This window comes from Hypanus sabinus, chromosome 2 (assembly GCF_030144855.1).
Source record: "Hypanus sabinus isolate sHypSab1 chromosome 2, sHypSab1.hap1, whole genome shotgun sequence".
Classification (NCBI taxonomy): domain Eukaryota; kingdom Metazoa; phylum Chordata; class Chondrichthyes; order Myliobatiformes; family Dasyatidae; genus Hypanus; species Hypanus sabinus.
This window is the reverse complement of record NC_082707.1, coordinates 20,635,402-20,660,823: the sequence shown is the minus strand read 5'-3', so window position 1 is coordinate 20,660,823 and position 25,422 is coordinate 20,635,402. Positions and strand designations below refer to the sequence as shown.

The 25,422-nt window shown below is 42.9% G+C and overlaps 2 protein-coding genes across 2 annotated transcripts in view; one reads left to right on the top strand and one right to left on the bottom strand.

Annotated features, from left to right (window-relative positions):
- LOC132406765 (mediator of RNA polymerase II transcription subunit 12-like protein) overlaps positions 1 to 25,422 on the top strand; it is a 689,991-nt gene that overhangs the window by 226,758 nt on the left and 437,811 nt on the right. The gene's annotated exons all lie outside the window — the stretch shown is intronic.
- Positions 13,834 to 20,329, bottom strand: gpr171 (G protein-coupled receptor 171). Its single transcript, XM_059992845.1, has 2 exons — positions 20,142 to 20,329; positions 13,834 to 15,664 (listed from the first exon to the last, which is right to left on the bottom strand). The coding sequence occupies exon 2, from the start codon at positions 15,621 to 15,623 to the stop codon at positions 14,640 to 14,642; it is 984 nt and encodes a 327-aa protein (XP_059848828.1). The 5' UTR covers positions 15,624 to 15,664; positions 20,142 to 20,329; the 3' UTR covers positions 13,834 to 14,639.

The following is a 25,422-nucleotide window of genomic DNA, read 5'->3' as shown; positions in this document are numbered from 1 at the left end:
AGGAATGTGACCTCAGCGTGCGGAAGATTTAAAAAGAAAACCGCCATATCCAGCGGGCAGCGGAGTGAACGGGTACAGAGTGATAGGGCTTTGGCTCAACGGGCTTAGGCGGAAACAGGAAGAGGCTTCCTGCGACCGTTGAGTCTTACAGTTAAGTGGTAGGATACAGGTTTATTTATTTAGAGCTAACAGTAGCATTAGGGGTATGCATTTAGGATTAGTGTTGTGCCTGGAGTGCCAGATGTGGGGACCTTGGGAGACTCCCAGCCTCCCCCAGGAATACATCTGCTCCAGATGCAATGAGATGAAGCTCCTTAGGGATCGTGTGAGGGATCTGGAGGAGCAACTTGATGATCTTCAGCTTATTAGAGAAAGTGCGGAGGTGATCGATAGTACCTATAGTGAAATAGTGGACAGCACCTCCGTGACAGTCCCCCTCAGGAATCGATATATAGTTTTAGATACTGTTGGAGAGGTTTACCAGACAGAGGAAGAGCACAACGAACGGGACTCTGACTCTCTGCCCAGTGCCGTGATCAAGCGAGCAAGGAGAAATGCAGTCGTTATAGGGGATTCCATCATGAGGGGATAGACAAGAGATTCTGCGAGCCGGACAAGGATACCCGGATGGTGTGTTGCTTCCCTGGTGCTAGAGTGCGGGATATCTCGGATCGGGTCCAGAGTATTCTCAGGAGAGAGGACGAGCAATCAGAAGTCTTGGTACATGTTGGTACCAATGGCATAGATAGAAAAAGAGAGGATGTCCTGAAGGAAGATTACTGGGAGCTAGGAAGAAAATTAAAAAGCCGGACCTCCAGAGTAATAATCTCAGGATTACTGCCTGAGCCACATGCTAATGATTGTAAGAATAGCAAAATTAAGCAGATGAATGTGTGGCTAAGTAACTGGTGCAGGGGGCAGGGCTTCAAAATTCTTAGATCACTAGGATCTATTTTGGGGGAGGCATGACTTATACAGAAACGATGGGTTACACCTGAACTCAAAGGGTACTAATAGCCTGGCGGGATTGTTTAATATAGCTGTTGGGGAGGGTTTAAACTGAGTTGGCAAGGGGAAAGAAACCAGGGTGTTAGGGTCGAGGAAGAGGAAAATAGAAATAAGTCAAGGAAGTCGTGCTGTTCAGGCGGATTTAAACTAATGTGGCAGGGGGATAGAAACAAGTGCAGAGAGACAGGGGTGTAAAATGAGGGTAGAAGCAAAAAGTAGTAAGGTGAAAAGTAAAAGTGGCAGGCAGGCAAATCCAGGGCAAAAAGCAAAAAGAGCCACTTTTCAACATAATTGTATAAGGGCTAAGAGTGTTGTAAAAACAAGCCTGAAGGCTTTGTGTGTCAATGCGAGGAGTATTTGTAACAAGGTGGATGAATTGAATGTGCAGATAGTTATTAATGAATATGATATAGTTGGGATCACAGAGACATGGTTCCAGGGTGACCAAGGATGGGAGCTCAACATCCAGGGATATTCAATATTCGGGAGGGATAGACAGGAAAGGAAAGGAGGTGGGGTAGCCTTGCTGGTCAGAGAGGAGATTAACGCAATAGAAAGGAAGGATATTAGACGGAGGATGTGGAATTGGTATGGGTAGAGCTGCATAACACTAAGGGGCAGAAAACGCTGGTGGGAGTTGTGTACAGGCCACCTAACAGTAGTAGTGAGGTTGGGGATGGCATTAAACAGGAAATTAGAAATGCATGCAGTAAAGGAACGGCAGTAATAATGGGTGACTTCAATCTACATATAGACTGGGTGAACCAAATTGGTAAGGGTGCTGAGGAAGAGGATTTCTTGGAATGTATGCAGGATGGTTTTCTGAACCAACATGTCGAGGAACCAACTAGAGAGCAGGCCATTCTAGACTGGGTATTGAGCAATGAGGAAGAGTTAGTTAGCAATCTTGTTGTGCGAGGCCCCTTGGGTAAGAGTGACCATAATATGGTGGAATTCTTCATTAAGATGGAGAGTGACATAGTTAATTCAGAAACAAAGGTCCTGAACTTAAAGAAGGTTAACTTTGAAGGTATGAGATGTGTTTTAGCTAAGATAGGCTGGCAAATGATACTTAAAGGGTTGATGGTGGATATGCAATGGCAAGCATTTAAAGATCGCATGGATGAACTACAACAATTGTTCATCCCAGTTTGGCAAAAGAATAAACCAGGGAAGGTAGTGCACCCATGGCTGACAAGGGAAATTAGGGATAGTATCAAGTCCAAAGAAGAAACATACAAATTAGCCAGAAAAAGCGGCACACCCAAGGACTGGGAGAAATTCAGAGACCAGCAGAGGAGGACAAAGGGCTTAATTAGGAAAGGGAAAAAAGATTATGAGAGAAAGCTGGCAGGGAACATAAAAACTGACTGTAAAAGCTTTTATAGATATGTAAAAAGAAAAAGATTGGTCAAGACAAATGTAGGTCCTTTACAGTCAGAAACAGGTGGATTGATCATAGGGAACAAAGACATGGCAGACCAATTGAATAACTACTTTGGTTCTGTCTTCACTAAGGAGGACATAAATAATCTTCTGGAAATAGTAAGGGACCAATGATCCAGTGAGATGGAGGAACTGAGGGAAAATCATGTTAGTAGGGAAGTGGTGTTAGGTAAATTGAAGGGATTAAAGGCAGATAAATCCCCAGGGCCAGATGGTCTGCATCCCAGAGTGCGTAAGGAAGTAGCCCAAGAAATAGTGGATGCATTAGTGATAATTTTTCAAAACTCTTTAGATTCTGGATTAGTTCCTGAGGATTGGAGGGTGGCTAATGTAACCCCACTTTTTAAAAAAGGAGGGAAAGAGAAACCAGGGAATTATAGACCGGTTAGCCTGACGTCAGTGGTGGGGAAAATGCCAGAGTCGGTTATCAAAGATGTGATAACAATACATTTGGAAAGTGGTGAAATTATTGGACAAAGTCAGCATGGATTTGTGAAAGGAAAATCATGTCTGACGAATCTTACAGAATTTTTTCAGGATGTAACTAGTAGAGTGGATAGGGGAGAGCCAGTGGATGTGGTATATTTGGATTTTCAAAAGGTTTTTGACAAGGTCCCACACAGGAGATTAGTGTGCAAACTTAAAGCACACAGTATTGGGGGTATGGTATTGATGTGGATAGAGAATTGGTTGGCAGACAGGAAGCAAAGAGTGGGAGTAAACGGGACCTTTTCAGAATGGCAGGCAGTGACTAGTGGGGTACCGCAAGGCTCAGTGCTGGGACCCCAGTTGTTTACAATATATTTAATGATTTAGATGAAGGAATTAAATGCAGCATCTCCAAGTTTGTGGATGACACGAAGCTGGGCGGCGGTGTTAGCTGTGAGGAGGATGCTAAGAGGATGCAGGGTGACTTGGATAGGTTAGGTGAGTGGGCAAGTTCATGGCAGATGCAACTTAATGTGGATAAATGTGAGGTTATCCACTTTGGTGGCAAGAACAGGAAAGCATTATTATCTGAATGGTGGCTGATTAAGAAAAGGGGAGGTGCAACGAGACCTGGGTGTCATTGTACACCAGTCATTGAAGGTGGGCATGCAGGTACAGCAGGCAGTGAAAAAGGCGAATGGTATGTTGGGATTCATAGCAAAAGGATTTGAGTACAGGAGCAGGGAGGTTCTACTGCAGTTGTACAAGGCCTTGGTGAGACCGCACCTGGAGTATTATGTGCAGTTTTGGTCCCCTAATCTGAGGAAAGACATTCTTGCCATAGAGGGAGCACAAAGAAGGTTCACCAGATTGATTCCTAGGATGACAGGACTTTCATATGAAGAAAGACTGGATCGACTAGGCTTATACTCACTGGAATTGAGAAGATTGAGGGGGAATCTTATTTAAACTTATAAAATTCTAAAGGGATTGGACAGGCTAGATGCAGGAAGATTGTTCCCGATGTTGGGGAAGTTCAGAACGAGGGGTCACAGTTTAAGGATAATGGGGAAGCCTTTTAGGACCGAGATGAGGAAAAAACTTCTTCACACAGAGAGTGGTGAATCTGTGGAATTCTCTGCCACAGGAAACAGTTGAGGCTGGTTCATTGGATATATTTAAGAGGAAGTTAGATATGGCTCTTGTGGCTGAAGGGATCAGGGGGTATGGAGAGAAAGCAGGTACAGGGTTCTGAGTTGGATGATCAGCCATGATCATACTGAATGGCGGTGCAGGCTTGAAGGGCCGAATGGCCTTTTCCTGCACCTATTTTCTATGTTTCTATGAAATTTGTTAACTTAGCAGCAGCAGTACTTCAATGCAATACATAATCTAGCGGAGAGAAAAAATAATAATAAAAAAACAAGTAAATCATATATGTATTTTGAATAGATTACAAACGTGCAAAAACAGAAATACTGTATATTAAAAAAAAGTGAGGTAATATCCATTTAGGAATCGGATGGCAGAGGGGAAGAAGCTGTTCCTGAATCACTGAGTGTTTGCCTTCAGGCTTCTATACCTCCTACCTGATGGTAACAGTGAGAAAAGGGTCTGGGTGCTGGAGGTCCTTAATAATGGACACTGGCTTTCTTCGTAGGCCAGTACCCAAGATGGAGCTGACTAGATTTACAACCTTCTGCAGCTTCTTTTGGTCCTGTGCAGTAGCCCCTCCATACCAGACAGTGATGCAGCTTGTCAGAATGCTCTCCACGGTACAACTATAGAAGTTTTTGAGTGTAGTTGTTGACATGCCAAATCTCTTCAAACTCCTAATGAAGTATGGCCACTGTCTTGCCTTCTTTATAACTGCATCAAAATGCTGGGACCAGGTTAGATCCTCAGGGATCTTGACACTCAGGAACTTGAAGCTGCTCACTCTCTCCACTTCTGTTCCCTCTATGAGGATTGGTATGTGTTCCTTCATCTTACCCTTCCTGAAGTCCACAATCAGCTCTTTCGTCTTACTGACATTGAGTGCCAGGTTGTTGCTGCGGCACCATTCCACCAGTTGGCATATCTCAGTCCTGTACGCCCTCTCATCACCACCTGAGATTCTACCAACAATGGTTGTATCGTCAGCAAATTTACAGATGGTCTTTGAGCTATGCCTAGCCACACAGTCATGTGTTTATAGAGAGTAGAGCCTCTCCTTTCCAAGCTTTTTTGTGAATGAATGGGTTGGTAAAATGTTGTGCATTTTCTGACTGCTTCTTGAGAGTTCCAATTCCCAGTTTGCTGCCTTGTGCCCCCTGAGGGTTCCAACTGCTGCCTTGTGACAACCAGCTATGTAATGGACACATAAGAGATTGCAGATGCCAGAATCTGGAATTGTGCACTGGCAGCCCTCTGTGTTCCCACCAATCGTCACAATTCCCTCCCCCCACCTTGCTCCATCTGTCAGACCATGTCAATTTTTCTCTTCCTTTCTGTCATTCACCTGACACTGTCTGCTGTCTCCATCCCATCTGACACAACCTGGCTGTCATCTTATACCCTTCGTCAGCCAACCGGTCACCTCAGACTCCTGCTTGACCACTCTCCGTCTCCTCTTCACCTGCCACTTCACCTCTTCACTTCCAGGCTCTCGGACATCACCGGTTCCTTTCCTCCCACGGGTGTTGCTTGAGCCACTGTATTCCTCCAACAGGAGACTTGCTGTTTGCATGTGATCCTGACTCGCAGAAAACCGCTTGCCCGTCGCAGAAGCTCGCGGTATCCCATTGACGATGAGCTGAGGAGTTGATGTTGCAATTCGGTTAGCCGTTCACTGGATACCTGAGCTCCAAGCGTTTGTGTATATGTGGTCACGGTGAAACACACGTTGATTAGTTCCAGCCTCAGCAGAGGTCAGCTGTCTGAGGCAGCTCTGCAAGTTGGGTGCTTGCACCTGCCGCTGCTTGATTACAAAATAATCTCCTACTGGGCACCAACGTAGAATGATACAGCACAATACAGGCCCTTTGAATCACATTGTTGTGCCAACCTTTTAACCTACTCCAAAATCAACCTAATGTTTCCCTCCCACATCACCTACCATTTTTCTTTCATCCAAGAGTCTCCTAAAAGTCCCTCATATATCAGCCTCCAACACCACCTGGCAGGGTGTTACATGCACCTGCCACATGCTGTGTTTAAAAAAAAATGCCCCTGACATCAACCTCTGTACTTTCATCCAATCACCTTAAAAATTATACCCTGTCATGTTACCTGTTGCTGCGCTAAGAGAAAGACACCAATTATCTACTCTACCTTCTCGACCTCTGTCGAGTCACCTCTCATTCTCCTTCACTCCAAAAAGAAAGGTCCTGGTTCACCCACAAAGCACGTTCTCTAATCCAGGCAGTATCCTACTCAAATGGGGATTGATTTCAAGAGCTGTGTTCAGTTCTGGTCACCCCACTACAGGAAGGATGTGGATACTATAGAAAGAGTGTAGAGGAGATTTATGAGGATGTTACCTGGATTGGGGAGCATGCCTTATGAGAATAGGTTGAGTGAACTTGGCCTTTTCTCTTTGGAATGATGGAAGGTGAGAGGTGAGCTGATAGAGGTGTATAAGACGATGAGAGGCATTAATTGTGCAGATAGCCAGAGACTTTCCCAGGGGGTGAAGTGGCTAACATGAGGGGTCATGGTTTTAAGGTGCTTGGAAGTAGGTACAGTGGGGATGTCAGGGGCAAATTTTTCACACATAGAGTGGTGGGTGTGTGGAATACACTGCTGGCGATGGTGGTGGAGGCAGATACAATAGAGTTTTTAAGAAACTCTCAGGTAGGTACATGAAGCTTAGAGAAATAGAGGACTGTGCAGTAGGGAAATTCTAGGTAGTTTCTACAGTAAGTTGCATGGTTGGCAGAGTATTGTGGGCCGAAGGGCCTGTAATGTGCTGTAGATGTCTATGTATGTTCTATGTTCACCTTCTCTAAAGTTTCCACATCCTTGCTATAATGAGGTGACCAGAACTGAACACACTAAGTGTACTCTAATCAGAGGCCTTTAGAGCTGCAGCATTACCTGCTGGCAACTGAGTCCTCTGACTAATGAAAGCCGGCACACCGTCTCTGATCTGGACAGCAATTTGGTCAACCTGGCTTGTTTTTAAATGTGCTATATAAATAAATTTGACTTGACTTGACATACACCTTCTTAACTACCCACTCAACCTGCACGGCAACTTTCAGGGAACTAAGGATGTGGACCCCAAGATCTCTCTGTTTGTCCACACGGATTGAGTTTTTGGGATTGGTTTATGTGGTCTGCATGTTGTTGAGTTCTTGCACAGTAAGTTCATGAGCAATTATCGAACAACGCTAACCAAGTCAGAATATCACTTGGAGATGGACAGTGGACCGGAGGGTATGCCTCTGGGTCTCTCTCTTTCAATGACGTTGGAGGATGTTACTGAGGTTTTCTGTGTTTGCGGATTTGGACTATGGATTATGGACTCTTTTAAGTCATATAGTTTTTATATTTTTTTGCCTCTTCTTTCTCATTTTTTTGTGCAGGGAGAGGGGAATTTGGGGGCTGATATTCTTGTTTCATTTCTTGAGGGAGGGAGGATCTGGGGACAGATGCCCTTGTTGCATTGTGTGCGAGGGGCGGGGTGATCTGGGGGCAGATGTCCTTGTTGCATTGTGTGCAGGGCGGGGTGATCTGGGGGCAGATGTCCTTGTTGCATTGTGTGCAGGGCGGGGTGATCTGGGGGCCAATGTCCTTGTTGCATTGTGTGCGAGGGACGGGGTGATCTGGGGGCAGATGTCCTTGTTGCATTGTGTAACTGCACAATTTGCAATAATATCACACGACTTATTTTATGAAGGTCACATTTCGTGGGTATTTCTTCTGAGGATGCACCCTCACATTTCCAAATAGCAAGTTGTATTGTTGGTTTGAGTATTACCAAAGAAGGGAAGAGCTGATCTAACACCATAGCCATCTCAATCTTATGTGCGTATTGAGATCTTAGTCTGTCATATCAGTGCATCAAATGCTTGAATCCACATCCTGCCCCATGTTCTTTGTGGTCATTTGTAACTGAAACATATCAAATCCAGTAACTGCCCATTGAAGATGTGTTGATTAAGTTCGTGCCATTTTTGCGTTCCGAAATGTTTATTAAGTGCAAGAAGGTGATTGCTTATTTGGGTTGAAGAAAACAATTGCAGAGAATTATGTTAATATCCACACTTTTAGAAAATACAGTGATTTGTTGAATTAGCTGAGGTATTAAGAGATCTAAAGGTTTGTGCAGATTACACACTAATTTGCAAACTTTGTATTTTTTCAGAATCAGGCTTATTACCGCTAGCATACAGTATGTCATGAAAACTGTTTTGTGGCAGCAGTACAGTGCAATATATAGAAATACTATACATTACAATAAGAAATATACCCTCAATGGCCACTTTATTATGTACAGGAGGTTCCTATTAAAGTGTCCACCAAACATATTTCTGTATATTCATTTGCTGCTGTAGCCCGTCCACTTCAATGTTTGGCATGTTAGGCTTACAGATATTTTTCTGCACACTAATGTTGTGAGCTGTGGTTACTTGAGTTGGGGTTGCCTCCCTGTCAGCTTGAACCATTTGCCTATCTAAGAGTTTCTTAAATGCCCTTAACGTAGTGGTCTCTACCACCAGCCCTGGCATGGCGTTCTGTGCACTCACTGTGCTGTGTGTAAAGCAAAATCTATCTCTGATACCTCCAATTCTTTCCTCCAATCACCTTAAAATTATGCACCCCTGTTTCTGCTTTTTCTGCCCTGGGAAAAAAGTCTCTGCTGTCCATTCAATCTATGCTCTTGTACACCTCTATCAAGTCTCCTCTCATCCTTCTTCGCTCTAGCCTAAAGAGAAAAGCCATAGTTTACTTAATCTATCTTAACCCTCAGAGGACCTGCTCTCTAATCCAGTCAGCATCTTCGTAAATCTCCTCTCCATCCTCTCTGAAGTTTTCACATCTTTCTAATAATGAGGTTACCAGAACTGAACACTTGTGACGGCCTTTGTATCCCCTGGAACGTGCTATTCCACTCCCCCCCCGCCCCAAACACACACACGCAACAAAAACTTCAGAATGAGTGTGTGTCTTCAGGCTCCTGTGCCACCTCCTTGATGGTGGCAATAAAAATAGGATATGTCGTGGGTGATGGGCGTCCTTAATGGCGGATGCCACCTTTTTGAGGCATCACCTTTTGAGGATGTCCTCAGTGCTGGGGAGGCTGGTGCCCATGATGGAGCTGGCGAAGTTTGTGACTTCCTGCAGCTTGTTTCGATCCTGTGCAGTCACCCCCTCCATATTAGATGGTGAAGGAACTAGCTAGAAAGCTCTCCACGGTGCATTGGTAGAAATTTGTGGGAGCATTTGGTGACATACCAAGTTTACTAACGTTCATAATGAAATATAGCCAGTGTTTTCGTTGTAATTGCATTAGTATGTTGGGGGCGAGGATAGATTTTCAGAGCTGTTGACAGTCAGGAGCCTGAAACTGCTCATCATTTCCCCTTCTGATCCCTCGAGGACTGCTATGTGCTACCTCTACTTCCCCTTTCTGAAGTCCACACTGAGTTCCTTGATATTATTGACATTGAATGCAAGCTTGCTGTTGTAATTCAACTCAGTGGGCCGACATCTCACTCCTGTATGCCTTTTCATCACCGTCGTCAATTCACTCCAGAGAGAATGCAGCAGTGCACAGTACAACTGAAACTCAGAGGCCTTACACCTCCACCCCGACTATCCTGCTGCTGAATATACAGATCTTGGAAAATAACATTGAAGACAGAGTGAGATCACTGTACCAGAGGGACATAAGGGACTGCTGTCTACTCTGCTTTACGGAAACATGCTCTACTTCACGCGCAGAGCCACAGACTGAGGGTTTCAAAATTCACTGCAAAGACAAGACATCTGAAGGTAGAGGAGGTGGAGTATGCTTAATGATAAACTCATAATGCTGCCCAGACTTGGCAGTGTGACTCAGTGTTGTTCACCTGACCTGCAACATCCAGCAGCCAAGCGTCATCAGTCTTACCTGCTGAGGGAGATCTCTGCCTTTATCCTGGTAGCTGTGTGCGTTCCACCTCTGGCCAATGTCATCCAGAAACTGGGGGAGCTGAGCATTGTGATCAACTCAACAATAAATCCAAACAACAGAAAAACAAATCCCTCTCCCTCACCTTCTCAATGCACCCACTCTATCTCTCTCTCTCACACACACACACACAAACACAGTCTCTCTCTCTCTCACACTCACACACAAACACAGTCTCTCTCTCTCTCACACTCACACACACTCCCGCACTCTCTCACACACACACTCACACTCTCTCTCACACACACACATATTCACTCTCTCATACATACTCTCTCTCTCTCTCTCTCTCTCTGTCTCTCTCTCTCTCTCTCTCACACATATACTCTCTCTCTCTCTCACACATATACTCTCTCTCTCATACACACGCCCACTCTCTCTCACACACACACATGCTCCCACTCTCTCTGACACACACACTCTCTCTCTCTCTCTCTCACATATACTCTCTCTCTCTCTCTCTCACACATATACTCTCTCTCTCTCTCACACATATACTCTCTCTCTCATACACATGCTCCCACTCTCTCTGACACACACACACTCCCACTCTCTGACACACACACACACTCCCACTCTCTCTCTCTCACACACACACACACACACACACACACTCTCACTCTCTCTCACACACACGCACACACTCCAACTCTCTGACATACACACACTCCCACTCTCTCACACCCACACACACACACACACACACACACACACACACACACACACACACACACACACACACACACACACACACACACACACAATCCCACTCTCTCTCAAACACACACATGCTCCCACTCTGTGGTGAACTACATATACCTGTCTGGACAAGCCCCCTGCTGACTGCTCCTGTGGCTCCTCCCACAGACCCCTGTATAAAGGCGATCAAGGCCTGAGCCCGGCCTCACCGTCTCCAGGATGTAGTGTGGTGGTCACTCACTGCTTGTTCCTTCTTCTAGTCAATAAAAGCCGATATCTCGCCTTTACGTCTCAGAGTGAGTTATTGATGGTGCATCACACTCTCTCTCTCACACACACTGCCCCCCCTCTCTCTCTCTCACACACACACACACACACACTCACTCACTCACTCACTCACTCACTCCAGAAAGACCTCCTCCATTTATTACATAAAAGTGAACTCCCATAATATTACAAGTCTACATACGCACATTTCTAAAAACGACAGTGTTAGTTTCCTCTTTTCCTCTCCACTTTCTGTAGTTATTTTTTCTTGTCATTCTTACTTGTTTTTGATGATGATCATTAAAAAAGCTTAAAGTTAAAAGTGCATATGTGTCACTCAGATTCATTTTCTTGTGGCAGTTGATAGTAAATACAAAGCAACACAATACAGTGACTAAAAATCTGCTCATAAAGACTCACAAGCAACAACGTGCAAGATGCACTGCAATAATGCGGAGGCGAGGAACTAGGTTGTGTGATTATTGACCTAGGGACAATAATGACTGATGGGCCTCTGTAACTCTTTGACCATTTCTTTATCTGGGAACATCCTGTATAGCTGGAACTAACGATTACTGGGCATGAGAGGAGAGGAGAAGTAATTGGCAATATCAAAGATTGTTTGTAAAGGCCAATATAAGTGATCACTTGTCGGAACCCAAAGCACAAGGGATTGTGAAGCTTAAAAGCTGCAGGCCCAAAATTAAGTATCTAATTTCTACTTCAAAGATTACCACCTTTTCATTTTTGTGTTTAGTTATACTTTTTAAATTGTGTTCTTTATTCCTAGTGATTCACTGTGGGCAGTGATAAATATGCAGCGAAGTATATTTTCTCCTGCACATTCCGTATACAGAGAACACTCCTGAAGAACATTCACACAGGCATGTTCATAACCAGGGGTCACAATGTACCGATTATAGCTATTACCTGGAGCACAACCCCTCTCATTTGACCTTTTTTGCAACTGAATTTCTTTATCCAGGCATTTTAGTTAATTTCACCAGCGTGTTTTCTTGAAGCAAGTGCTTTTACATAGATGGATTACCGTAATTTAACAATTAATAATCTCACTGATTTTGAAAGACCTACATAGAGAGGATGTGGGGAGGATATTTCCAATAGTGTGAGCGTCTAGGACCAGAGGACATAGCCTCAGAATAGAAGGGCGTTCCTTTAGAACAGAGTTGAGGGGGATACAGATGCTGCCGGGGCCAATTCATTGGCTATATTTAAAGCAGAGATTGATAGGGTCTTGATTAAGTAGGGGTATCAAAGGTTACGGGGAGAAGGCAAGGGAACAGGGTTGAGAAGGACAATAAATAAACCATGATTAGATGGCAGGGCTGAGTCAATGGGCTGAATGACCTAATTCGATTGTCCTCCAGAGCTTGGAAGATAAATTTCTACTTCCTGGTGTAAATGTGCAGTAGATGTGCAGTAGAGAGCATCCTAACATACTGCATCACAGAAACTGGACTGCGGCAGGCAGGAAGGCTCTGTAACAGGTAGTCAAAATTGTCCAACACGTCAGTGGCACCAGCCTCCCCGTCATCATGGACATACATATAGAAAGGTGTCGGCAAAGGGCCAGAAACATCATGAAGGATCCCAACCACCCTGCCCATGGACTGTTAGGGACGTAGCATCCGTGTCAAGATCGCAGAGTCACAGACAGTTGCTTACCCCAAGCCGTAAGGCTGACCAGCATCGCCATTCATTAGCTCATCCCACCATACCCCCACCCACCACTACTTTATCAGCTCCTGCCTCAGTCACCTTATGTACAGAGACTCCTGTGCCTTGCGTCACTCTACGGATATGCATTTGTATTTTTTTGTGTTTCCGTCATTATTGTGTTCTTTATCTTATTGTGTATTTTTCTGCTGCATTGGATCTAGAGTAGCAATTTCTTCATTCTTCCTTAACACTTGAGTAATGGAAATGATGTTAAGCAACCTTGAATCTTGCTCTTAGCAGCTTGTTAATCAGACGTTGCTAAGGAGAGTGAAACAGGCTGTGACTGTGTGTGTGCATGAGGTCAGGACAGGCTGTGTGGACATCTGTTTGCACTTGAGATCAGGCTGCTACACTTGTGAGATTATCAGTAGAACCAAGGCCTCAGTATCTTTGGGGTGTCGATCGTGAGACCAGACCATGGAAAACTCCCTAATGTGTCACTTCAAGTAAAGTGCCCATTGATTCCTTTAGATATGTGCCCCAGAGGCAATGGTTCAGTGACAATTTTTTTACTCTCTCAAGGAGAGTCTTTTGACTGAGGTATTTTGTACTTTGACCACTTATTTCCAATCACTAGTGCCATCTACCCATTCGTGTCTCTGTACAAGGAAGTTGAAGGTCAAGAGTCTTGCTAAAGCATTCATGATATGCTAATAACCTGCATATTGAAGAACAGAATGATAAAGCAGCAAGTGCTGCTGCCTCACAGGTCCATGGAACTGGGTTCGTTTCTGACCTTGGGTGCTGTCTCTGTGAAGTTTGGAAGTTTTCTCTGCGGATTGCCTCCCACTTCTCAAGAAGCACTTTCAGTTTAACTGACTAATGTGCATTTGCCCTTTGAAGTTAATGGTTGTGTGTGAGGGAGCATATTGCAGACCAACAGGGGAAAAGTACAAGGGGCAATTTGACTAGTTAACTTGCTTTGCTTCTAGCCAGCATAGGTTTAATGGGCTGAATGGCCTAGGACATTAGGAGTATGTGAGATACTGCAGTAAAGTATGACAGATGCTCTTTAGATAATATCAAAGGGGAGAATATCAATTTATGTAGAAAATAAAACAAGGCTTTGTTTATAATCATTTTTCTAATTGAGATAAAATGCTAGTTTAATTAAATAATATAAAATATGCAATATAATTTCAGCACTATATACACATAAATGCAAAAACACTTTGCTACATATACCCTGTGGCCACATTATTACACAAGGTCCCTACTGTACTTGATAGAAGGTATGATTGTGCTCGTCTCCTGCTGTAGCCCATCCAGTTCAAGATTTGAAAAGTGTGTGTTCAGAGATGCTCTTCTGAACATCACTGTTGTTTCGTGAAGTTATTTGAGTTACTGTCGCCTTTCTGTCAACTTGAACCAGTCTGGCCATTCTCGTCTGATTTCTCTCATTAACCATGTATTTTCACCTACAGAGCCATGGTTCATGGGGTATTTTCCCCCTGATTTGTTGTGTTTTTTTGCACCATTCTCTGTAAACTCTGTTGTGGATGAGAATCCCAGGAGATCAGCAGTTTGTGAGATACTCAAACCACCCCATCTGGCATGAGCAATCATTTCACAGTCAGTCCCTTAGCTCACATTTCTTCCCCATTCCGATGTTTGGTCTGAACAACAACTGAACCCCTTGACCATGGCTGCATGCTTTTATGCATTGAGTTGCTGCCAGTGATTGGCTGATTAGGTATTTACACTAATGAGCAGGTGTACCTAAAAATAAAGTGGCCTCTGAGTGTATGTGCATGAACTAGACTTCCTTAATGACGAAATTTTTTTATCTCTTATCACAGTTTACAATTCCCTCATAGATCCAATGTATTTACGCACTTTGAAGCATTCAAATCAAAATAGTCAGATATATAGCTGGTAACATCTGGTTTAGCTAAACTGAGTTCTCCGCAGTCCTCCCTTCAGCCTCACGTTTTGCCTTGCACCTCGTCTCTTCTCTTCCAAAAGTTTCTGTGATTTTTAATCGGAATGATTTACAGAGGCAGAAGTACAAAATGGGATCAAAGCAAAGGTTGAGAACTGCCAAAAGAAAGGTTGCTTCCTTGGCCAGGAACAGTGATCTTTGTAGACTGCAGTCTTCTTTTGGCTTGTACTGACTGAGAGTGTACGGAGTCCGAATAATGTGATACGGCACGAAACAAATGATGTAGATGCCAGTCAGTATCAAAATGTGCCTCAGTGTTTGCTTCACGTCATTCTGTGCTTCTTTGTCCTTGATCCGGTGGAGCTTTTTCACCAGGAGAAAGTTTGAGGTCAAGAGCACAGCAGAAACATTCATGAATATGGCAATGCAGATAAAGTTGGTGAAGACGTGCCAGTTTAGTCCCATTATCTGTTTGATCTCCGCGCACTTCAGTCTAGGCTTCGGAGGTATGCGTTTGATAGGGATTGCCATGTTTGGTATCATCAATAACAACACCATTGTCCATATAACTACAGATATCATTTTTGCAAAACCTGGTTTCTGTATCTGCTGGAATCTTATGCTACCGGAGAGATGAACATACCGATCTATGCTCACAAAACCAAGAAATATAATTGATGCGTACATATTAATGTACATGAGACATGCCGTTACCTGGCAGTGGAAGATCTTCATACCCCATGGAGCAATGCCTAAGTCGACAGCTATTTTGAAAGGGAGAGCCAAACTTAACAGAAAATCGGCAGTCAGAAGGTTAATGAGGTAGATATTAAGGGTTTTTTTGGATTGCCTCTGTTTGATAAAAGCCCAAAGTGCTATGCAACTCCCAATAATGCCAATCAGGAAAATTAAGTAATAGAAATAAGTGAACGGTTCCATGTTGTGGTTCACTGTGCATTGGGTAGCAGAGGCATTCGATGATTTAGTACTCATTGTATACTTTTCAAACAGAAAAGTGAAGCCCAGCTTTAGATCTGAAACAAGAAAAGAAACACCGGAAATTATTTTCTTGTATTCCTTTATTCAAGTCAAAGATGTTGGCATCTGATCAGGAGATCTGTGCAGGAGAGATCTCATGAGGTCCAAAACCCAAAGGTGGGAGTGAACCTTGAGAATTATGATGTGAATGATTCTGAAGAAGCATTAAGGGCAACTATTACATTTTTGATTTAATTTGGGAACTTGTAAAGAAAAAAATATAGACGTTTCTAAACCAGTTTCTAAGCTATTACCTGGATGGGGCAGCCCCTTGCTGGTTTGGAGTTGCAACCCTTGCCTTGGGGTGCAGTAGTGGTTATAACTGAAAAAGAGCTTAGGCTGTTGGCCTGCAAGGTCAGTGGCAAATGCAGTGTCAAATTAAACTAAATGCCTTGGGACCAATTCTTTTTACGTTATATGTCAATGATTTGCATGACAGATTTGATGGCTTTGTTGCAAAGTTTGCAGACGACATGAAGATAGGTGGAGGGGCAGGTAGTTTTGAGGAAGTAGAGAGGCTGCAGTTGAAGAGAATGGGCTAAGAAATGGGAGTTGGCTTGCAGTGCTCAGGAAGTGTATGGTCATGCGCTATGAAGGAAAAAATGAAAGGGTTGACTAATGGAGAGAAAATACAGAAAAAAAAACTGAGTTGCCAAGTGACTTGGGAGTTCCTATGCAGGATTCCCTAAAAGTTAATTTACAGGTTGAGTCTGCACTGAACAAGGCGAGTGTGATGTTAGCATTCATTTGAAGAGGACTAGAATATGAAAGCAAGGATGTAACTTTATAAAGCACTGGCGAGGCATCACTTGGAGTATTGTGAGCAGTTTTGGGCGCCTTATCTTCGAAACAATGCACTGAAACTGGCAGAGGTTCAGAGGAGGTTCACAAAAATGATTCCTGGATTGATGGTGTACCATATGAAGAGCACTTCACTAGAATTCAGAAGAATGAGGGGGTGACCTCATTGAAGCCAATTGAATGGTGAAAGGCCTTGATAGATTGAATGTGGAGAGGATGTTTCCTGTGGTCGGGAAGCCTCGGACTAGAGGGCATAGCCTCAGAATAGAGAGGTGTCCTTTTAGAACGGAGATAAGGAGAAATTTCTTTAGCTAGAGAGTGGTGAATCTGTGGAATTCTTTGCCACAGGCAGCTGTGCAGGCTGTCTTTATGTGTAGTTAAGGCAGAGGTTGGTATATTCTTGATTGTTCAGGGCATGAAGGGATACAGGGAGAAGGCAGGAGACTGAGGCCGAGAGGAAACTTAGATCAAGCATGATGGAATGGCAGAGCAGATTCGATAGGCCAAATGGCCTAATTGTGTGCTCCTAAATCTTATGGTCTCATGGTCTTCTACCTGAATGCAATCCCAATCCATTCATTCCCTTCATATTCATGTGCATATCCAACAGGCTCATTCACATCAGCTCTCACTGTTACCCTTGGCAGCCCATTTAAAAAAGCACTTAGCCTGCACATCTCCTTTAAACTTTCCCTCTGTCACCTTAAATGCTTGTCGTCCGGAGGTTATCCTGGGGAGGATTCTGACTGTCTACCCAATCTGTGCCTCCCATAACTTGTACACTTTCATCAGGTCTCCCCTGCGTCTGCGATGCTCCAGGTATAATAACATCAGTTTGTTCAACCCCCTTTTACAGTCCCTGTACTCTAATCCTGGCACCATCCTGCTGAACTGCCTCCACACTCATTCCGAAGCCTCCACATTCTTGCTGTAATTGGGCAACCAGAATTGCACATAACTCCCAAGTGCAAGGAGAACCACATTTTCAGTAACTGCAAATAGACTTGCTTACTCTTATGCTTGGTGCCACAAGTGTAGGAAGGCATGGCACACACCTTTACAACTTTCTTTATGTGCATGACCAGTTTCAATGGCTTATAGATTTGGACACTAAGATTTCTTAGTGCTGTTAAGGGTCCTGCCATTAACTGTACGCTTCCCCCTTCCACTAGACCGTAAGACCATAAGACACAAGAGCAGAATTAGACCATTCAGCCCATCATATCTGCTCATGGCTGATTTTTTTATCCCTCTCAACCCCATTCTCCTGCCTTCTCCCTCAGATCCTTTGACACCCTTTCTAGTCAAGAACCTATCAACCTCCTTTTAAAGATACCCAATGAATTGCCCTTCACAGCCGTCTGTGGCAATAAATTCCACAGATGCAACACCCTCTGGCTTAAGAAATTCCTCCTCATCTCTGTACTTCTAATTCCCCCTTCATTCTTCTAAATTCCAGTGAGCCCAGGCCCAGAGCCATCAACCCTTCTTCATGCGTAAACCCTTTCATTCCTGGGATCGTTCTCGTGAACCTCCTCTGGTCGTTCTCCAAAACCCCCTCATCCTTTCTTAGATAAGGGACCCGAAATTTCTCACAATACTCCCAAGTGTGGTCAGGCCAATGCCTTCTTAAGCTTCATCATGTCATGCTTGCTATATTTATAGTAGAATCAGGAATCAGCTCCTTGTGCCTGATTTTGCCATTCAGTAAGTTTGGCTTTATCTTTTAAATGCACGGTACTTTCCTGCCTTCATATCCTGCCACTTCATACTATCTAAATATCTGTCCCTCTCTGCCTTAAATATAAGGAGTAACTAAGCCTCTTTTTTGGGGATTTTTGAATCAGAACAGCCTGCAGATAATGAACTCTGGGTTAAACTGTACTGACATATGCCTTTTGTGTTTAATATTATGTGTTTTCACTCATTTCTTTCGTTGTCATTAGAGCAATTTTTTGTGCGTGGGGGAGTGGAGGGGATTTGGTTGTTTTTCTTTGAACGGGTTGGTTCCATGGTTCTTCTTTGTTTCGTGATCGTCTGTGGGGAAGATGAATTTCAACATTGTGTACTGTGCACATACTTTGATAGTAAATGTACTTTAAACTTTGAAGCCTCCAGAGCATTATTGCTCGATGAATTCCAAAGATTCACCACTACCCTGAGAGTGGTGGGGGTGGGGGGGTGCGGTTGACTTTGCTCTCGTTGTCCGCTCATGTCCATAAGACAGAGAAGCAGAATTAAGCCATTCAGCCCATCGATTCTGCTCTGCCTTTTAGAATCAGGGTTATTATCACCCGCATGTGTCGTGAAATTGGTTAACTTATGGAAATTTGTTAACTTCCTTCATTGATGGTTTATTATACTTGTCCATTCACTTACACCTCATCAGCTATTTACCTTTATCTGTTCTGCTGGTGTAAACCTCAAAAAGCTCTCAAACAACTGTCAAAGAGGGTCTCCTTTACACGTATCCATGTTACTGCTGCACATTCCTGTTTTTATTTTTTAAGAAGAGTGTTACCACTTCCTTAATGAGTAATTTCCTCTTTTTTTTTTTACCAATCTCATCCTAAGTGGTCCATAGTTTCCCTTTTGGACATCTTTTCTTTCTTTCTTAGCATTCAGACCCACTTCTGAATAAATGACCAGTTCAACAGAGCAATGTGCTAGGATTTTGAAGCTGCTTAATTTACACCAGGATTAGTCACTCTTTAAAAAATAATCAAAATAGAGTATTTAATATTTATTTATTAAGTAGAAACAGGTTGTAAAGGTCAAATAAATGGATCTCCTGCAATTCAGTGCTATGTTATTAACATTTTCACACAATCAGGAAAGCTCACCAATGCCTCTCCTTCCTAAGGAGGCTGAAGAGAGTTGGACTGTGCACATCTATTCTCACATCATTCTGTATGTGCGCAGTAGAGAGGATCCTAACAAGCTGCATCGCTGCGCGGTATGGAAACTGCGCTGAGGTGGACAGGAGGGTCTACACCCGATTGTCAAAACTGCCCGACAGTTTACTGGCATTAGCCTACCAGCCGTCAAGGATATATATTCAGAAAGGTGCCGGAAAAGGGCCAGTAACATCATGAAGGAACCCACCCTCCCTGCTCGTAGACTGTTTGTCCCATCCATCAGGGACGAAGCTACATAGGATCCATGCCTGGGCCATCAGACACAAAACAGTTACTTTCCCCAAGCAGTAAGACTCCATCCACTAACCCACCCCTTCACACCTCCAACCATTACTACTTTATTATTTCCCATCACAGACATTCCTGTGCTTAGCGTTTCTTTATGGACATACAATCATCTATGTATATAAGTTATTTTATGTATTTATATTTATTGTTTCAAAAAAGTTATTGTGTTTTTTATCTTATTGTGATTTTTCTTAGTGTCTGATCAGCTTTGGAGTAACAATTATTTCCTTCTTTACACTTGTATACCGAAAATGACATTAAGCAATCTTAAATCTGAATCATTTAAAATTTTAAAATTTCATTGCCAAGCAAAGCACACTACATTTCCTGTTTTCAATCTCCCTTGAAATTCCCCCATTACTCACTGTCTTTATTATCGGTTGTCTTGTTTCAGTTTACCAGAAACATGAGTTACAGAGATTTTCTTTCCAAAGTTTAACGCCTCTGAAGGGCAAACTTAACTTACCTTCCGCACGCGATTGTCAGGAAGCTCGTCTGTACAAGCAGAGCCTTCAACGTTGCAAGTCGGTGTTCATGCCTGAAGCCGTCATTGTAATCTCGGGCACGTGGATCACTGCACTCTTCTTCTGTGTCAGAGAATGCTCCGCAGTGCAGTCAGACTCTGACTGTTTCGAGCTGGCTTTCAGGAGCTCTCTTTCCTCTCCAATGCCGAAGGTGCACTGAGAGACCTTTAAACGTTCACTTCTATAAAAGGAAGTCAGTGAATCAGAAATCAACAATGAGATCACAGCTCTTCCGATACTGAGGGTACAAGTGAAGCAGAGCAGGCTTCAAATAAATATTCTGTGGTTGCAGCAGAAGTGTGGAAGCAGGAAGATTTTGTGGTTGCAGCAGAAGTGTGGAAGAGAAAATGGCTTGTTGAAATGTTTCATGATCATGGAGTAAATGGTGTGGCAAGAGCTAATGCTCTTGAAGGGTGGTTTGGGGTCACAGCACTTTGCCCCAATAGTATCGTGCCAACCATTTTGTCCATCATCTTGTGGGTGAAGCTAGGCTTTTGGAAGTAGAATAGTGTTAGTAAAAATGAAGTAAAAAATGGAACTGCATGCAAAACAAAAGGAATTTGCCAGTGTCCAGTTGTTGTTTGCACCTGTCATTGGGAGTCACAGCTTTGCAAATTATGCAATGACAGGCTTGCATAATTTTCCTGCCTCATAAAGAAACATACATTTTTGAAATGTGATCCTTCAAGCACTGATAAATTTCTGTTCTGATAAGAACAGGATTTCCTTTAAAACAAGTTTTCTCAAATGAGCGATTCAGGCCATGGCTATCTTTGTACTTCTTGCTTATCAATTTTCTTCAGTTTCTACACATCAGCCAGAACTGTTTCCAACAATGAAACACTTCTCTTCATGTAGTAATACATTAAGACATACAGAATTCTGCAGGAGCTCAGCATTACAGTAACACACACAATGTGCTGGAGGAGCTCAGAAGGTCGGGCAGCATCTATGAATGAGAATAAACAGTCGTCGTTTCGGGCCGAGACCCTTCATCAGGACTCGGCATTGCCACAATACTGTAAACATTTGTATTTAAATACTTGTAAGAGAAAAAATTACTCAACTAGGTAAACATGGAATTTTTCAACAGCACTTGCAGTCTGCAAGACTGTGTTTCGGATCTATCACAGGAAGACTGATGATCTTTTAGCTCTTTTGTGTTTTTGCCATAAGAATGAAAATGAGACAACATTTGAAATTTAATGCAGCAGTATTTTTTCTCTCTTTACTGACTGTATTTGCTTTACATTTTTGAAGAAAATGATGTTTTTGCTTTGGTGTAAACAGGGAAAATTTTCTTTAACCATTGGCTGAAAACAATGTACGATAGACGGAATCAAATGGATGCCGGGAGATTCTGCAGATACTGGAAATCTAGAGTAACAAACACGAAAAGCTGGAGGAACTCTGCAAGTCGTGCAGTATCGGAATAAAGAGTCAACATTTTGGGTGTCAGGTCTCACTTGGGATATTCAAGTATTTTATACAATTTTAGATGGCTTTTTCCCCTTGCTAAACATTGAGAAGGTAGCCTATGAAATAACTATTCTGACACCTAGGTAAGTTACAGTCAAATATAGTTTGATGCCTTTGATACAACATTACAAATGACCACCATACCTGATACTGGAAACAGACTAATTGGCTTTTGAACTGCTTCATTTAGCTGGATCTCGTAGCTGCATGAGAAACTGCTGGTACTTTGTGTGGTGCACTCTTCATGACAGCATGTAGCAGTCGAATAGCCTTGTGCATGTTTTCCTGCTGAGTCTGGGTTGTTGTGGGATGTGTGGTTTCATTTGAAAATTAGTCGATTGACGTCGATGAAACCAGAATTCAAATGATGAAGCCGACACGAATTTGAAGGCATCACATAACTCTCTTCCTCTAAAAGTGCCTGAGACAGATTTAGAATGAACATTAAACTATTTTTATTCCGAAAAATTTTGGTGGCATCTGAATTGTATTTCTGTAGGAAGCTTTTCTCTTTTTTTGATGATCGGACAGACTTTGGGTCTAATTATTTTATATATAACATTACTGCAATATCCTGCACTAGTTTAATTTTCCTTTGAAGAACTCACTTATTCCAGGTGATAGAATGCTCCTCTCACCTCCGGCTCCTCCTTGAAGTATGACTTGGTAATACCTGGTGCAGCAACCTTCCTGTAACAGGAAATAAGCAGGTTTTGAGAACTTGAATCAATGACGGAGAAAAAACACCTCGAAGTTACTACAGGGTATTTATTTAATGTATAACAAAAGATGAGAAAGATATATATTTATGTATATATGTATCCAATCAGCCAATTATGTGGCGACAACTCTCATTCATGGATATACACTCAATGGCCACTTTATTAGGTACACTGGTACACCTGCTGGTTAATGAAAGTATCTAATCAGCCAATCATGTGTCAGTAACCCATTGCATAAAAGCATGCAGACATGGTCAAAAAGTTCAATTGTTGTTCAGACCAAACATCAGAATGGGGAAGAAATGCGACGGAGGTGATTCAGACCGTGGAATGATTGTCGTTGCCAGATGGAGTGATTTGAGTATCTCAGAAACTGCTGATCTCCATGTATAACAGTCTCTAGAGTTTACAGAGAATGGTACAAGAAACAAAAAAAAATCCAGTGAGTAGCAGTTCTGTGGGCGAAACCACATTGTTAATGAGAGAAGTCAGAGGGGAACGGCCAGAATAGTTCAAGCTGACAGGAAGATGACAGTAACTCAAATAATCAAGCGTTACAACAGCACAGAGTATGCCCACAGGAAAATGAATTTCAAGTTTGTATGTGTTGCAATTTGTGTATTTTAATAATAAATTTACTTTGAACCTTAGTGTACACTGTAGGGCATCTCTGAGAGTACAACACATTGAACAGTGAAGTGGATGGGCTCCACCAGCAGGAGACTAGGTACAGAAGACATCGAAAAATGGGGCCACTGGGTGTACATTGCAAAGTTTGTTGATTTGCAGCAGCAGTACAGTGCAATACATAAACAGCAAAACGCTTCAGTCTTCCCAACCAGAGGCCCTGGATGAATCACGAGAACGACAATCTGCAAAGGGCCATATCTGAGTCATTTAGGTTTGGAGACTAAGTAAGATACAAGAGGTCCAGGTATGATCTCCAGAAAGCCATCTCACTTGTGAGGTGGCAATTCCAGACCAAGGCTATTCGACAGCTGTGACGGGGCTTGAATGCTATCACCTCTTATAACGTGAAACCCAGTGGCATAGGTGACAACAAGGCTTCGCTCCCAGATGAGCTCAACACATCGCTTTAACTGTCAAAACATGGAGGAAACTTCACAGACACCCACAACCCCCGATGACTCTGTGATTTCTGTCCCTGAGGTTGGCATGAGAGCATCCTTCACAAGGGTGAACCCATGGAAAGCATCGAGCCCAGACAGGGTTACCTAGCCGAGTACTGAAGTCCCGTGCTGCTCAAGTGGTCGGTGGGTTCACTGATATCTTTAACCTCTCGCTTCAGCAGTTTGTAGTGCCCACGTGCTTCAAGCAGACTTCAGTTATATTGATGCCTAAGAAGAATGTGATAACCTGCCTCAATGACTATCGTGATCTACTGTGATGAAACATATCAACTCCTGACTGAGATGTGACTTAGATCCACTCTAATTTGCCTACCAGCGAAACAGGTCCACAGCAAATGATGTTTCATTGGCTCTTCACTCAACGCTGCAACATCCAGACAGTTAAAGTGCATACAACAGAATTCTCTTTATTGACTACTGCTCAGCATTCAATTCCATCATTCCCTCAAAACAAATCAATTAGCTCCTAGATTTTGGCCTAAATAACTCCTAGTGCAATTAGATCTTGGATTTCTTCACTTGCAGACCCCAACAACGTTGTTGCCAGTTGGACTGGCAGAACATCTCTCCCATAATCTTCATCAGTATAGGCACACCACAAAGCTGTGTGCCTTCTCCACTCACTTCACACTTATGACTGTGCGCCAAAGCATAGCTCCAGTGCTGTATTCAAGTTTGTTGACGACGCCTCTGTGGTTGGCCAAATCAAAGGTGGTGACAGATCAACATACCAGAGGAAGAATGAAAACCTGGTAAAGTGGTGCCACATTAACCTCTCACGCAATGTCAGAAAGACCTCACGGGCGGAGACTATGGTCCATAAACCAGAAAGATGCTGTAGCTCTATCTCTCAGACACCGAACTTCATGTGCAAAGTTTCTTGATTTTTCAACTCCCCAGTCCGTTGAAGGTGACAGCTTGGATCATATAATATGTTTCTTCATTGTAGCAAGAGAGTGAGTTCAATAGACCCTCCATTGAGCACATGGATTAAGAGTGCTGTCTCTGGAAAGCAGCATCCATCATCAAGGACTCCCACCATCCAAGCCATGCTCTCTTCTCACTGTTGCCATCGTGAAGGAGGTACAGGAGTTTTAGAAGCCACACCACTTGTTTAGGAACAGTTATTACCCAACAGATATTACCCAATCAGGCTCCTGTACCAGAGTGGATAACTTCACGCTGCCAATCACAGAACTGTTCCTACAGCTTATTGACTCACTTCTCAAAGACTCTTGCTCTCATGTCCTCAATGTTTATTGTTTGTTTGTTTATTTTTTTTATCTTTTGTCTATTCTGGGCACAGTCTTTCATTAATTCTAATGTGTTTCTTGGGCTTATTGTGTATGCCCACGAAAATGAATTGCAGGGTTGTATGTGATGATGTACTGTATACGTACATTGATAATAAATTTACTTTGAAGTAAATATGCTATAAATTACTGAAAGAAATATATACAGTAGATTCTGGTTAATTTGGCCATTAGTAAATCGAGGCAGGCCTTTATTAGGGACAAAAGAACAAAAACTGAGAAAATAGTTGAGATTCCCTTTGTTTATTTAGGATACCATGGCACTTAATTAGGACAAAAGCCTGTTGCTGAACAGTTTCTAACTCCATCAGTCCCGTGCAGTTGTGTGGTGGTCAGACTCTATGGTGTACATCAACTTATTAGTTGTTAAATAGGTTTAGTTGCTTGTGTTTGTGTTCATAAAGTAGTGATTTTTGTTACTGATAGTTAGCAAGTAAAAAGCACTAAGACAATTCAGAACTGTCTTGCTCACTGTGGTTTCAAGCATTCAAGCTTGGAGATGCCAGAAACAGCTAGGAGTGAAAATGAAGCAATTACGCCATTTCAGTAAGTTAGGAA